Raw genomic sequence first — 16,013 nt, 5'->3', positions numbered from 1 at the left:
ACCCAGAGAGCTGTTGGGGGTGTTATTACTCTAACTGTCTCTGCCAGGCTTAAAGTATCCTCCAGAATTCAGCACGCACAGGTCACACACCACCCCCATCTAAGAGTGGGTTTTCTCTTTTGTTTCAAATCTTGAAGATTTCCAGAAAATAATAATATTAGCCAACGTTTGTAGAGAGCTTACTTTGCTCCTAGATTCTTCATTATATGTTTTGACTCATTTAATTTCCACAACAGTCTGATGAGGCAGGCACCCCCATTTTCAGATGAGGAGACTGAGGTTCGGGTAGAAATTAAGTGACTCAGGTTTGCCTTCAGTCTCTGACCAGGGGTTTGAAAAGCCAGGAGCCAGCCTGAGAACTGTGGCTCCAGAGGGTGTTCTTTCAGCCACCCCAGTCTGTGCTTCTCACTCTGGGTGGGCGCAGCCGTGTTCTCCTTTGGTGATGCCTCTAACTTACCGTGAAAATGTACCTTTCCCTTGGCTATTGGCTTCCCTTCCCTCCTAGTCAGCCGAGATTCTTTTGAAAACTTTCCTCCGCTTGCCTGCACAAAAGGCGATGGCAATTCAGGAACTGAAACATCTGCTCTGGGGAATACGTATTTCCACATTTCCACCGCCTGTGTCTGGTGTCTTATCTTGAACACAGGTGCTCCAGGGCTTCCGAGGTTATTTTGTCTGTTAATGGACACCTTGCGAAGTACCACTTAAGGAATGAGAATTACAAACTTTTAATTATATTGTAGGGGGAAAAAAGTAGGCTGTTTTCCTGATAGGTCGAGCCATTCATTCAGTAAACCATATTGATATGATTTGTGCCTGATCTTTTCTTTCCTTTGTGGTGATGTTTCTGATTTCGGCTGAAACGTAAGTTGCATGAATTGGCGATGGCCATAGGCCTGAGTTCCCGGGGGAAGCAGAGGCAAACCTCCTTGCCCCAGTCCTTGTCAGCACAGCCCTTGTTCTACTGCACTCTTCTAAAAATGTAGCCAATACCACTACTGTGGTTAAGCAGAAGACTTTCCATTTTCTCCTTTTAGTTTGGCAATAAACATTTGGCAATCCCAGTCTCTGAGGCTGTTGGATGATGCTCAGTGTTTGAGTTGCCAAATTAATGCAGATCCTGAAAGCTTTGGGGAAGAATTCATTACCCTTTGACAGTTTTTTAGATTTGATGATGCATGCTCTGTGCTTTTCTGAGAGCTTCTCCTTGATTTGGCCAATTTGAATGTTACGGTTAGTCATATCAGCTTCATCTGAGTAGCATCTGGGTCTTAGTGTGTTCACAGGATGATGTTGCTGTAGTCCTTAAAGCAAGAGTCCCTGTGCGTCTTCAAATCCACCTCATCCCACTCGCCCTTGCAAAACAATTGCCAGGGTGATGAATCACCCTGCACTGGATGAAGGACCAGTGAGGTCATATCTGGATTGTATTCAATGACATTCCCATTTTAACTTTAGGCCAAAGACAGAAAGCTAGCTGTGCATATCTGAGTGTTAATTCAAGAGGCTACCCTAAGGATTCTCATAGACCACCAATATTGGGCCCACAGGCCATTAGAGAACCATATGTAATGGTCTGATTAAAAAGTAAAATGAGTTCATTTGAAAATAAAGATTTTCAAAGGCCCTGGGGAATAGGTATTAGCATAACCAGTTCCCAAGATTGCTACAAGAACTGAATGTGAGCAGGAAGGGGTTTTGGGAATTTTCATCAAGCTACAACAAGGTGTAGGATGGGGAATGGCCCCCAACTGCATGAGCTGAGTAATCTCTTCCTTTGGTAGAAACACTGCTGCTTCCAGCTGTATCCTGGAGTGTGAATTTTTCTGAAGATAAGACAAACTGCAGCGTTCCGGGCAAGATGATGAAACATAATACTGGAGCAGAAAAAAATGAGTTTAGACAAATCAAAAGAATCTGAGCAAAAACTAAGATGGCCATTTAGCTGTTTGATGTTGATAATACACCAATGTTAGATAACTTTACACACAGGTTATCTACTGTGTTTGCAATAGCTCCCTTCACTCCCTGCCCATTATAAAAGCTGATTATAAAAGCTCATTGCGAGAAATGCTGAGAAGCATAAAAAGGAAAACTACCAACACCACTACCCAGGTTAATCATTATTATTATTGGGGGATATATCCTTCCAGGAAGAGAGAGAGAAAACGCGTGTGTGTGTGTGTGTGTGTGTGTGTGTGTGTGTGTGTCTTTTAAACAAGATGGGATCCAGACTCAATATTTTGTATCCAGCTTCTTTTTTAAAACAACTGTATTGTATAAGTCACATACCATTAAATTCACCCATTTTAAGTGTACAACTCAATGATTTTGAGTAAGTTTACAGAATTGTGCAACCATCACCACAATCCAGTTTTATAACATTTCCATCTTATAGCCAGTTTCTTTCACTTAGTATGTTGTGAACATTTTTCCACGTCAACACAGCCCTTAATGGTTTCGTGTTGTTCCAGTGTGTGGATGTGTCAGATCAGCATCAAGACTGGTAATTATCTAGGTTTTTTATTTTTTACTTTTCCAATCTTGTACATACATATTTTTGAATCCATCCAAATATTTTTATAAAGTAAATTCTTCCATGTGGGTTTTCTGGATCAAAGACACAATACATTTATAATTTTGATTTATATTGCCAAATTTGCCCTCTGGGAAGGTGGTGCCAGTTTCTGCTCCACCAGCACTACACGTTAACACTGGAGTCATCAGTCTTTTTATTCTTTGCCAATCTGATGAGAGAAAAACATCTTCGTTTCTCCTTAATGAACAAGAAATCACTTAGAGGATCAGTATCTTTCATACATGTATTGATTTGTTTGTGTTTCTTCTTAGTGGAATTGCCTATTTTTCTTTTGAAATGTTAGTCTTTTTCTTTAACCCTTTTTATTATTTTAACCCCTCAAGGTTATTAATACTTATTTTCATATCAATACTTTGATTTTTAAGTTGCAATATTTTCCAAAATTGTCTTTTAGGTTATTCATACTTATTTTCATATCAATACTTTCATTTTTAAGTTGCAATATTTTCCAAAATTGTCTTTTAGCTTTATGTTTTTACTTAAGAATTTTAAGTGTTTTCACCCATCAATTTGTAAAAATATGTATCTACAGACAAAATGTAAATCTCTTCCCATACTTGAAAGTACAAAAAAAAACCCAACAACTTGTCTCCATTTAACAAGCATTTATTATTTTTTAATATATTTCCTTTTTTTTTTTTTTTGAGACAGAGTCTCCCTCTGTCACCCAGGCTGGAGTGCAGTGGCACAATCTTGGCTCACTGCAACCTCCGCCTCCTGGTTTCAAGCAATTCTCATGCCTCAGCCTCCCGAGTAGCTGGGATTACAGGCATGCACCTCTGCCCGGCTAATTTCTGTATTTTTAGTAGAGATGGAGTTTTGCCATATTGGCCAGGCTAATCTCAAATTCCTGACTTCAAGCGATCTGCCCACCTCGACCTTCCAAAGTGCTGGGATTACAGGCATGAACCACCACACTCAGCCTAAAATTGTTTTTTTGTAGAGACTGGGTCTCACTGTGTTGCCCAGGCTGGTCTTGAAATCCTGAGCTCAAGCAATCCGCCCACCTCAGCCTCCCAGAGTATTGATATTACACGTATGAGCCACTGCACCTGGTCAAGCATTTATTATTATTGATATTAATACCAATATTATTACTATGTGCTGTGCACTTGGCCAAGCAGTGGGGGTTAAATGGTGAACAAAACAAAGCAATCCTTGCCCTTGTGCAATTTGCATTCATTCTTTGACTTCAGCTTTCTTAAGACTTACTCAACTCTGGGAATTCAAAATAACTTGCACAGGGTATTTTCAGCAAGCCTACAACATACAGATCTTAACATTTATGAATTCACTAATAAAAGTAGAGAACATTCACTCAACAGGTATTTATTAAGCATCTATGTGTCAGGTACTGTTAATGCTATTGGGGATTGAATGCCAAACAAGGTGGTTCCTGCTGTCGGGAAGCGCAGTTTATTTTAAATTAAGCAATTCTACCATCAAAGTCTAGTGATCCAGTTTTATAAAATGATAAATTGTCATGCTAACTTAGTATTTCTTCTTATCAGTCTTCATTAAACAAAAGATGATCAGCTTCCTACTCACTCAAACTAAGCAGTTAAAATGGGTTTTGGGAAAAGAGAGTTATAATCTAGTTATATAGATTGAAGGAAGCATTTTCTAAAAGATAACTTGAAGAGGGTGTTATCAAATCTTTTAGGTCATCTTTCTGTAAAGACTGAAACACATTTTACCTTGTCTCATAAACTTACATGTTTATAAGTTTATGTAAACAGTATAATGTAATAATGTAACAAATACATACAAAATGTAACAATACATACATAGAGCCTCATCCTTTTTTTCTTTTAAGAGACAGGGTCTCACTTTGTTGTCCAGGTTGGAGTGCAGTGGTGCCATCATGGCTCACTGCAACTGCAAACTTCTGGGCTCAAGGGTTCTTCCCACCTCAGCCTCCCGATTAGCTGGGACTACAGGTGCATGCCACCACACCCAGCTAATTTTTTATTTTTTGTAGAGGTGGGGGGGTCTCCCTATGTTGCCCAGGCTGGTCTCGAACTCCTGGGGTCAAGCAATCCCCCTGCCTCAGCCTCCCAAAATGCTGGGATTACAGGTGTGAGCCACTGTGCCCAGCCCTCATTCTTTTTATTTTTATTTTTAGAATGTTGATAGCAAAAACAATAATAAAATAAAAGTCCAAGATGAAAATTCCATCAATGTTCCTTTTTTTTAAAAAAAAGGCATTTTTGACCTTCAGGCCATTTTATGTGGAAAAGACTCAAGTCAACAGAGCTGGATGCTTCTTGAAACCTGGCCTGGCTGCTAGAGGGAGAAGCTGCCATCCTCACTCCAGCCCCAGTCCACTCACTTCCCCAGCAGAGTCTATGGGAAAACCCCCTGCTCCACATTCACATCTGAAGCAATATGGAAGAAACAAAGGGAGATTCTTTTTTCTTTCTTTCTTTTTTTTCTTTTTTTTGAGATGAGCAACAACTTTCATGTCTCCATTTCACAAGCATTTATTATTTTTAAATATATTTTAATTTTTTTTTTTGAGACGGAGTCTCTCTCTGTCACCCAGGCTGCACTACAGTGGTGTGATCTCAGCTCACTGCAACCTCCACCTCCTGGATTGAAGGGATTCTCCTACCTCAGTCTCCTGAGTAGTTGAGATTACAGGCATGTGCCACCATGCCTGGCTAATTTTTTGCATTTTTAGTAGAGATGGGGTTTCACCATGTTGGCCAGGCTGGTCTTGAACTCCTGACCTCGTGATCTGCCCACCTCAGCCTCGCAAAGTGCTGGGATTACAGGCGTGAGCCACCGTGGCCAGGCCAAAAGGGAGATTCTTGCTTTGAAACAAGTTGGGATATCTTATGTAGTCGCACTAGCTGCTAATTGTAATATCACACGCATCAGGATCACCAGGCTGAAGAAGGGAAGCTAAATCCTAGGAGCTGTGGTCTCAACAGGAGAATGGGAAGGAGTGGGGTGGCTGGAAACACAAGGGAGCAGAACCGTGTACCGAAGACGCTGGGAAGGATGTGGCAAATGAAAAGTGGGTGACTTCTATCCCTAAAGGCAAAATCTTCAGAATATATAATTAATTTATACAGTTAATAAAATATCTTGGCCAAATGTGATGGCTCACACCTGTAATCCCAGGACTTTGGGAGGCCAAAGCAGGAGGATTGCTTGAGCCCAGGAGTTCAAGACCAGCCTGGGCAACATGGCAAAACCCTGTCTCTACCAAAAAAATTTAAAAATTAAAAATGTCTTGGGATTTGCCTTTGGATTGGTTCTTTATCTTCAGTTAATGATTTTATTTAACCCAATTGTTTTCTTCCAATTTGATTCAGGAATGGAAGATGATATTTTGCTCTTTAGTAATCTGTTTTACTTGGCTGCAACATCTATTTTGGACAGCAGTGGCCACCTGGATTATTATATTTCATCTTCCAGGTTGTTGCTTTTATAGATGAATGGACACAGCTAGCTAGACCTTTGTACATGCTGAATTCCACGCCACTGTGGGGTGCCGGGCATTTGGTTAGCAGCTGTGGCTGCTGCTTGCTACTAAGGTATGAACAAATCATCCCACTGGTAAGCTGAACTCAGGGTGGTCTAATTAAAACAGACGCCACTTGGATACGACTTCACAGGACGTTGGAATGCAGGGGACTGTAGGGGTCATCTAGTCCAACCACCCACACATTTCCAGTGAGGCCTGAAGGAACTAAATCACTTTTGCCCCAGCTTGAAGAGGCAGACACTCCACATGCAAGCCCCAGGATTCTGTTCCTGGTACACTCAAACTTTATTTGGTTGCCTGGCTGGGGCCAGAGAGGAGGACAAGAAGGGTGTCAAAGGGTCATCTCAATAGGGGTGATTCAGGGTGTGCTCCATGATGGTCAGAAGCGCCAGCCACGTCTCCTTGGCCGTGGGGATGATCTGGGAGGCTGGCAGCAGGAAGCCATAGCGCCCAGTGTCCCGGAGCTCAAAGGTGAAGGAGTACTTGATGCCCTGGCTGTAGGTCCAGTCAATAGTGCTTCCACTGGCTTGATCTGGGGCAGGAGTAAAATAGGAGAGGAAGGGTCAATCACTTTGGGAATATTTACATGGGTTGGGTTAACGATCCAACCCTGTCCAAAGCTCTGTGCCTTGTGCAATGCTGAGTGGAGTCAGGGTCTACTAAGGTCTGCTGTTGACCAAGCAGCCTCACTTCCAAGAAACTCCCACTAAAAGGTCTAAGCCAAGAGGTCCAAAGAGGAGACGAGCAATGGTTCCCCTATTCACTGGGGGATGCAAGGAAGTCTGCAATTGCACAAGCCCCTCTGAAAACAGCCTCTGTCCAACAGCCCCTTCAGTGAAGCCCCTAAATATACCAAGTTCCCTGCTTGGGTAACCAGGATTTGTTCCCCTGGGGCTCTGGTCTGTGAGGGGGAAAGTGCAAAGAGCCAGAGTCAAAGCAAAAGCCCCTTGTCTTTCTTTTAGGAGGAAACTTTGCCTGGGAAACTGTAATTAACAGTGGGTAATGAAGCCACTTTTGAATTGGCCCAGGAGAGAGCAGTAGGCTGCATATCAGAATTTAACTTGACAATGTTGAATGAAGCAAAACCTTGACTCAGAGTTGAATCAGTTTCCAAAGAAGGCCTGGAGTCCAAAAGTGAGGTCAACCTTGGATAAGATTGTGACCCGCTTGCCCACCAAGGCCTAGGCACTCAGGCAGGAAGCGTGTGGGGTGTGTACGCAGCCCTGCCCCCTCAGCCCTCTACCCAGGTTTGACCTTCACTTACTTGGAGGCAGCCACACCAGTCTTGTTGTTCCAGCAACATCCCCGGCCAGACCACACTGTAGAGCCTTTGCCTGGAAGGCTCTTCCTAGCTGGGTAGCCTCCTGGCTGCCACCTCCTCCACCCACTTCCTTCAATACTTGCCCAAATGCCACTCTGTCAATGAGGCCCACCCTTCAACCCACCTGCCCCACCTCCACCCCCAGGTGTTCCCGATTCACCTCACCTGGTCTAGTCTTAGTTTTCCTCCCCAGCATTCGTCACCTCACATACTGTATCATTTACTTATCTATGTTCATTGTCGGTCTCCCTGGCTAGAAAGTTCCCTGATCTTTGCTTATTTCATTCATGGCTATATCCCAAGTACATGAAACAGGGCCTGGTGCATAGTAGGTGTTCAATAAACGTTTGTTGAGTTAATTCCATTTTGATTCAGTAATGCTCCTCTCATGGGCACTGCATGAATAAGTAAGCGAGGAATAAATCAGGCCTATTGTCTAATTGAGGGGCACTGGAGGAGAAGTGGTTTTTGTTTTTGTTTGTTTTTTTGAGATGGAGTCTCACTGTGTCGCCCAGGCTGGAGTACAGTGGCGCGCCATCGCCTCACTGCAACCTCCACCTCCCGGGTTCAAGTGATTCTCGTGCCTCAGCCTCCCGAGTAGCTGGGACTACAGGCTCACGCCACCACACACAGCTAATTTTTTGTATTTTTAATAGAGATGGGGTTTCACCATCTTAGCCAGGATGGTCTCTATCTCCTGACCTCGTGATCCACCCACCTCAGCCTCCCAAAGTTCTGGGATTACAGGCATGAGCCACGGTGCCCTGCCCCCGAGAAGTGTTTTTTTAAGTTGAATTTCCTGGTGATCTACAAATCCCAGCAGGACTCTCCACCCCATCCAACCAAGAAACTAGACTTGGCCCCAACACAAGAGGACAAGAGCTGTCAGAGGAATTCACATTTGTCTGAAAGTATCAAAGGAAGCAGAGTTCATGTCAGGAAAAGGGACTGCCCACCCCTCAGAACAGCCCTCAACAGCAGTTGGCAAATCTGGGCGCCCTTGGCTACTTCCTTCCATGAGGGATACTCCCTCGGTCAGGAAGAGCCAGCAGATGTTCCTCGCAGGCCCACCAAGAGACCATATAGCCACTTACAGATTGCCTTGATGATGCTGCCATAGTTGAACTTGGTCCCATAGAGAGAGGCCAGGGCTGTCACAGCAGCCTTGGAAAGCTGATCCTGGACAAAACACCAAGCAAAGCCACCTGTCATGGCCAGGCTCCTGGAACAGCATGTCCAGGGTAGTCTGGGGGCTGGCAGGCGAGCCTAGGAGAAGCACCCTGCAGAAGTGGGCCTCCAGCAGGGAGCACAGAGCCTGCCTAGCCTGGAAGCTCAGCCCGGGAGCCTGTCAGCACAGTTTTCTGGCCCTTCAGGGTGTCCGGCTGGCCTTCCCTGCCCTTCAGTCACATGCACCTCCACATGTGGTGCCTAAGATCGAAGTCTAGCCCTGCCCCTTGCTCTGTCACATTACAGAAGTGACTCCATCACTCCTGTGCCTCGGTTTCCCAGAAAAAATGGTTAGTCCACCCTGCTGGTCTTCCCAAGCCATCAGGGAAGGAAGGGTGTCAGGCACTCTGGAGGTTTCTGTGCCTTAAGCAGGTCTGATGGGGGAAAGCCTGGACCTGTCTGAAGCCACCTTGGGGACGAGAGGGCAAGCCGAGGTCAGTGCCTACCAGCTCAGCCTGGTCAGGGACTGGTTCTGTTTTGTAGCCATAGGGATACATGAGGAGCTGGGAGTAGCTGTGGATGGAGATGAAGGCCTTGATGTTCCCGTGGTCCTTCACAAAGTCCACAATGGACTTGACCTCCACTTCGGAATTGGCAAACTTGCCATGGTAAGTCTCCGAGCAGGGGTTACTGCTGGCTCCGGACACTGTGGGGGGACAGAGGGCATGGCGGTGTGGCTCCTCCAGCTTCTGTGGCTTCTGGAATCCAGTTATTTGCATGGAGTTGGGGGTGAGGTGGGTACGGAAGGGCTCACTCCCACCCCTGGATTCGGGAAAGCCCAGAGGCCTTCTATAACCTGGGGGAGTTGCCCTCCCAGCCTGGTTTGGGCAGAGCTGATGGACACACCCAGGGAGGAAAGATGGGCTCCTCAGTGGAGACCAGTTCTCACAGAGACGTGGCCAAGGAGGCAGGACTTGAGGTTAAGCTAGAAGCCCCCTAGATAGGATTTCAGACCTTAGCCCATTTGCAAGCAACTTGCCTTTTGCAGGCGAGTAACAACCAACTCTCAGAGCACAGCCTCCATCTCCAAGAGCCCTCAGAAGCAGAGCTGCCACCCCCAACCCTCCCCTCACTGCAGGGGCAGGAGAGAGGTGGGGAGCAAGAGCAGTGGTGAGGAGCCATTCCAGGCCGTCCCATCCTTGCTCCCAAGACGCTCTGGGCCTTACATCCAAAGCCGGCGTCCCAGTTCCTGTTGGGGTCCACGCCAATACAGAGGGAGCCTGCTGTGTGGGACCGAGTCTTGCGCCACATGCGATTCTGAGGAAGGAAATGGGATCAGCCACCCCTAGGCACGTGTGACGCTTGTCACAGTGCTGGGTGGGGGATGGTTCAGAGGCTGGAGAGAGCAGAGTGGACTGGGGGGAGGGCTCCCTGGAGGTGGAAGCCCTCAACACAAGTGCCCTGATCGGAAGCTGAGCTGCAGGCACAGCTTGGGATGGGATCCACTCCCAGCTGGTTGTCGGGGAGGAAGATCAGCAGAGGGGGCGTCGGGTGGAAGACAGTGGGGAAGGCCGTAGGATGGCATTTGGCTAGAGGGTTCGAAATGGCGAAGAAGCCGCGAGGTGTCCTCCACCACCTCTGTGGCCCCATGTCATTGGTCAGATGTGTTATTTGCCGTAAAAATAGAAGTAGGACCAGGAATTAAGGTCTGGGACAGTGGGCCTCCACTGGGGACAATCTTGACCCTCCCCTGAGACATTTTGCAATATCTGAAGACATTGTGGTTGTCACCACTGGAGAGGGGGGCTCCTACTGGCATTGAATGGGTGTAAGGTTAGGATGCTAGAAACACCTTGGATGCACAGGACAGCCCCCATGACAAAAAATCATTCACCCCAAATGCCAATCACGCCACTGTTGAGACACCCTCGGCTAGGAGCACAGGTCTGATTGCCCCTCCCTTGACTTCTGGGGGTTGAGATTAGGGGTGAACTACTTGTGCGGCTTAGAAGCCAGAGGCCCATCCCGCTTCCCCCAAGGACAGGAGAAGGCTGGTACCGTGCTGTGGGTGAAGGCAAAGCCATCAGGGTTGGTGACAATCTCCAGGAAGATGTCCAAGGTGTCGAGAATGGCGGTGAAAGCTGCATCCTGCCCGTAGTCTTGAGTGATCTGGGGGGTTACAGGGGCAGAGGGGCAGCGCAGGCTGGGCCAGGCATCTGCCAAGCCACAGCAATGGATACCTTTCCCCATGTCCTCTGTGGTCACTGCTTCTGGATGGGCAAAGGGAGGCCCGGGCTTCCGTGGGCGTTGGACACCAATGCCCCACCAGGTGAGAGCCCTCCTTACCTCCCCAGCCTTACCTTCTTTGCAAACCAGACCCCACTGGCCTGGGTGACCCACTCCCGGGAATGGATGCCCGTGTCGATCCAGATGGCTGGACGCTTACTGCCCCCCGTGCTGAACTGGACAGGAGACAGGGGAGTGATCAGAGGCAATTTCACAGCTGAGACCTCATCTTGCTGCCCTGAAGGAGACCCCGACCTGGGCCAGAGACCACCTGCTCTCTGTGTATCTCAGATAGAGGCTCTGCTTGTGGGGCCATCACTCAGGTGGGTGTGGGGCTGGGGGCCGGACAGCAATCCCACAGAGCTTGGCCTCCTGCCCTCAGCCCAAGCTTGGGGTGAATATGACTTGACCAGGCCCCTGGCCCTCCACCGTTCTGCTGCTTGGACAGTTCTCTGGGGGAAATCACAAACAAAACACTTAATCTGGGTCAGGCGTGGTGGCTCATGCCTGTAATCCCAGCACTTTGGGAGGCTGAGGTGGGTAGATCACTTGAGCCCAGGAGTTTGAGACCAGCCAGGGCAACATGGTGAAACCCTGTCTCTACTAAAAATATAAAAATTATTGGCCAGGCGCAGTGGCTCATGCCTGTAATCCCAGCACTTTGGGAAGCTGAGGCGGGCAGATCACAAGGTCAGGAGATCGAGACCATCCTGGCTAATACGGTGAAACCCTGTCTCTGCTGAAAATACAAAAAATTAGCCGGGCGTGGTGGCAGGTGCCTGTAATCCCAGCTACTTGGGAGGCTGAGGCAGGGGAATCGCTTGAACCCAGGAGGTGGAGGTTGCAGCGAGCCGAGATCACGTTACTGCGCCACTGTACTCCAGCCTGGGCGACAGAGTGAGACACTGTCTCAAAAAAAAAAAAAAAAAAAAAAATTACCCGGGCATGGTAACGCGTGCTTGTAGTCTCAGCTACTCGGGAGGCTGAGGCAGGAGAATCGCTTGAACCCAGGAGGTGGAGGTTGCAGTAAGCCGAGATCATGCCACTGCACTCCAGCCTAGGTGACAGAGCGAGACTCTGTCTCAAGAAAATACTTTATCTGGACTACCCAGACTCTACAATACCTTCCACAATGGACACTTGATTGGAAACAGTGGATCACCTGTCTTTGTGTATGGGCAGGAGTGTACACACCAAGACCAGGGTGGAGACTCAGGCCTTTCCAAATGTCTGCATGGGGAGTCCATTTAACAGCGTGTTCCCTGGGACCGTGATTTCCTCGTGAGAGCCCACACCCATCACGGATGCCACGTGTGGGTCCATTCTCCCGTGTGTATGTCCACATGTGGATGTTACCTTCAGCACGTAAATGGGACGCCCTTCATAAGTGTTGCCAATCTGGATCTTGCTGACAAGGTGCGGGTTCTCCGCCACCAGCAGGTCCAGGAAGTCATAGATCTGAGGTGCGAAAGAAGAGACCACTGGCCTTAATAGCTTCTGGGCACCCAGATGCTTCCCTTAGCAGCTCCACCATCCCAGCCTGCTGCGAGCCCTGCAATGCAATGGAGCTACGACCACACAGGCCACATGGAAACAGAGCAGGCGCTGCGCACACCCAGGCTGGCCCTGGCCTTGGCACTGCCTGGTTCTACCAGCCATGATGAAGAGCTGGTGGCTGCAGGGAGAGGCCGCGAGGGGCGCCCTCACCTCCTCCAGGGTGTGGTAGGTGGCGTAGTTAAAGGTGTCGGTGGAGCGCGCCCGGGACTGGAAGGCGAACATCTGCTCCTGCTCCTCATCCAGCAGCGACTGCACGTCCTCGATCATGGTCTCATAGCTGATGCCGTGGGACTCCAGAAAGATCTTGACCGCCTGGATGCTGGGGAAGGGCACTCGGACGTCGATGGGGGAGCCAGGGTGGGCAGGGCCGCGCCAGAAGTCCAGCTGGGGAGGACAACAGCCGGCACGGTCACAGTGGGCTGGGGGCACAAGCCAGGACCGTAGGCAGGGACAGGGCCGGCCTGGGAGGGGCTGTTGGTGCCAGTAGTTCTCATATAATTGGGGAATGGGTCAGGGGTAATAGGGCCAGAGAAAGACGGGGAAACCCTGGGGACTGGGTGGAGGTCAGGGTCAGAGTGAGGGGCCTTTGAAACAGCAAGGCAGAGGGAGGAACCGGAAAGGGGCCCGGCACGTTGCCCAGGTGCTCAAGGGCAGCAAGACTCTGGAGCGACTTCTAGGGTTGAAGTTGCTTCCTAACAGGGTCAATTCCATGTCTCCTTTTTGGGTGGAGAGAGCCCAGGCACAGTCGGCCGCTGGGGCTGGTGGGGACCTGGGGTGGCCCCAGCTGATGCCCTGGGGCCTCAGAGAGCCCTTCTCCCCTCTTCTGACCTGCAGGTGCTCCAGGTCCTCCAGCTCCTTCACCTTCTGTACCTGGGCCTCATCGGCTACAGAGATTCGGAGCACCTGATGCCTGGGCAGAGTGGGAGTGGGGAGTGAGCACCCAAGCCGCACCTGCCCTGGCCATGAGCACTCCCCAGGTGCAGGAGGGAGGCAGCAGCCTGGAATCCCCAGACTGGGCCTCGTCCTCTGGCTGGGCAGGGGACAGCACTGAGGGTCTCAGCAAGGAGAGGCCTGGGATCCCTCACCCCTTCTCTCCCCATCTTTAGAAACTTCTAGACACTGTTACTATCTCAATCCCAGTTTGGACTATTTCTCTGTTCCAAGCCAGCCAGGCCTCCTCCTTTCTCCTCTCCTGAAAACTCCTCAGAGCTCAGATTTCTCCAGGGCTCAGGAGACTGTCTTGGGAGACACAACCTCTTCCCAACCCTGGTTCCTCATCTGCCAGCTGTCCCAGGTGGTGCCAGGCCATCCTCTCTGGCTGTGTTGGCATGTGTCTGTCTCTCTCCTCTACTGGTTGGGGGCTGAGTCCTCCCCATCACCCTCAGAGGGCACCCCTTCCTCTCCACATCCCTACCCCACAAAGTCCTCCTTGCCAAAGACAGCCCCCAACAGGACACTCAACACCAGCAACTCCCGCATGCTGCCACCGGGAGGGAAGGTCAGACTGAGGCCGAGACGGCCCCCTGGCTTTTAAACCCTCCCAGGACCAAGGACTCCTGGCTGCTCCTGAGGTCTGTTCTCCCCCAGCACCTGGGTCCTGTCCCACGGGGAGGCTGGGGTGGGAGTTCTGAGCTCTGACACCCTCTCACCCTCCATGATAAAGTGGCAGGGAACTAGGCAGCTGGAGAGATAAGCCAGAGCTCCACCCCCGACCATCTGGGGCCAGCGGGGCCTGAGGGTCAGCGGGGGCTCGAGGCCTCCTGGAGTCCCAGCCAGGACTCTGCCTGCCCACACCCTAAAGCTGCGGTTGTGTTTGCCCACTAGGTAGCGGAGAAGGAGCCAGGACTCCAAGCAGCCACTCCCGCTGGGGCCTCATTCTAGGCGTCTCCTTGTTCCGTGCTCCTGAGCACCAGCCTTTCATTCCTGTGATCGAGCAAGTGGGGCCTCTGCCCTCTCTCATCCCCAAGGCGGCTTCAGGCAGGCCCAAGCTTTCCCCCATTAGACCTGTGTGAGGCACAGATACCTGCAGAGTGCTGGACACCTCCTCCTCCCACGGACCCTGATGCCTTGGAGAGACCAGCACGGTGGACTAACCTTTTGCATCCATTTGGCCTGTCACCACACCGGCTTTGTCCAGGCTGCCCCGGCCCTGTGCGGGGCACATCCCCCTCTGTGGGACTTCCCAGCCCCCTCCTGCTGGCCTTAGGGTCCTGTGGGAGTCCAGCCCGGGCAGCAGCAGCAGGGTCAGGAGCCCAACACTTGCCAGCATTTCCCTCCACCCCCACCGCTACAGGGCCCCGAGGTCGGGGTTGCCCTTGGTGGGAACAGTAACCAGATGTCGTCTGAATAGCAAGTGTGGCGGGGGGAGCCAGGGCCAGACCCCTGTGGGGACTGCACAGTATCCAGTAGAAACCGGAACCCACACAGGGGAATTCACTGGGTTCTGGATGCTGATCTCACCCCAGAGACGTCTCCCACAAATCCACCCTCATTCACAGGCTCCCCAGGGCTTCCCCGGCACCATCTAGAGGCTCTGCTCTGTGTCAGGACCTTGACCTTGGGCACTGGTGACAGCCATAGTGCCCGTTCTAGTTTCTATCCACTCCCACTGCCTCCTTACCCTACCCCCTAGCTGGCCAACCCTCCCATGCCAAGGCAGAATGACCCTCTTATATTTACCCACAACTTTCTCCCAAGCCTAACTCTAGGAAGGTGAGAAAGCCCTAAACCCGCTTTTAACAGATGTGGAGCCTGCGCACAGGCTCCTGCTCTCCCCTGTACAGCCTTGCTGGCCCCACCGGCCCCTGGCAGGGCTCCAGTGCTCCCTGGAGCTTCCTCCGGCTGCCTCCTGGCTCACCTGTCTGCTCCTTCTCTAAATGCTCACCCCTTTGTCGATTTATTCAATCAATACTTATTCTTCTGGGCCAAGTACTGTGCTCCACACGGACACGACACCCAATACAGATGTTCTCTGACCTCAGGAAGCTCATGGTCTAGGTGGGAAGACAGAAGTAACCAACTAACTTGTTGGTCCTCTAACAGGTCCTCCAAGAAGCTGTCACCAATACAGGATTAGATGTGCAAAGGACTTTTGGGGACTGTTCTCCTCCCTGTAAGAGACCTAAACAGCACATTTTCTGTGATGTGGTATGGAAAGTACCATGACAGCTAAAAGGACACACACTATGGCACAAAGTCCAGGGAAGACTTTACCAAGAAGGTGACATTTGACCTAGGCCTTTTTTTTTTTTAAGACAAGTTCTTGCTCTGTCACCCAGGCTGGAGAGCAGTGGCACCATCATGGCTCACTGTAGGCTCAACCTCCTGGGCTCAAGCAGTCCTCCCATCTCAGCCTCCCGAGTAGCTGAGACTATAGGTGTGTACCACCACACTTGGATAATTTTAAAATTTTTATTGTAGAGATGGAGTCTCACTATGTTGCTCAGGCTGGTCTCGAACTCCTGGGCTCATGCAACCCTCCCACCTTGGCCTCCCAAAGTGTTGGGATTATAGGCTTGAGCCACCGTGCCCAGCTTAACTTAGGTCTTATGACAGGATTTTGCCAGGTGGGGAAGTGTGTTCATCAC

General features: G+C 50.0%; 1 protein-coding gene across 1 annotated transcript; it reads right to left on the bottom strand.

Moving 5' to 3' along the window:
* Positions 1–6,342: 6,342 nt before the first annotated feature.
* CPA1 (carboxypeptidase A1) lies at positions 6,343–13,905 on the bottom strand. The gene is made up of 10 exons (XM_002818452.4): positions 13,841–13,905; positions 13,255–13,336; positions 12,577–12,810; positions 12,226–12,327; positions 10,944–11,045; positions 10,642–10,752; positions 9,810–9,900; positions 9,090–9,289; positions 8,511–8,595; positions 6,343–6,627 (listed from the first exon to the last, which is right to left on the bottom strand). Exons 1-10 carry the CDS (start codon positions 13,903–13,905, stop codon positions 6,440–6,442), a joined length of 1,260 nt encoding a protein of 419 aa, XP_002818498.1. The 3' UTR covers positions 6,343–6,439.
* Positions 13,906–16,013: the final 2,108 nt, after the last annotated feature.

The sequence above is a fragment of the Pongo abelii genome, chromosome 6 (assembly GCF_028885655.2).
Source record: "Pongo abelii isolate AG06213 chromosome 6, NHGRI_mPonAbe1-v2.0_pri, whole genome shotgun sequence".
Classification (NCBI taxonomy): Eukaryota; Metazoa; Chordata; class Mammalia; order Primates; family Hominidae; genus Pongo; species Pongo abelii.
The sequence above is the reverse complement of the archived record's forward strand: the minus strand, read 5'-3'. Positions and strand labels throughout refer to the sequence as shown.

Bases quoted from the DNA above. Each gene is read 5' to 3' on its own strand.
- CPA1 (XM_002818452.4), bottom strand. From the start codon at position 13,905: ATGCGGGAGTTGCTGGTGTTGAGTGTCCTGTTGGGGGCTGTCTTTGGC. The intron at 11,046-12,225 runs GTAACATCCACA...TCTCCTGTCCAG, and splicing joins GTCCCATTTACGTGCTGAAG to TTCAGCACGGGGGGCAGTAA. The intron at 9,901-10,641 runs GTACCAGCCTTC...TTCCTTCCTCAG, and splicing joins TTGCCTTCACCCACAGCACG to AATCGCATGTGGCGCAAGAC.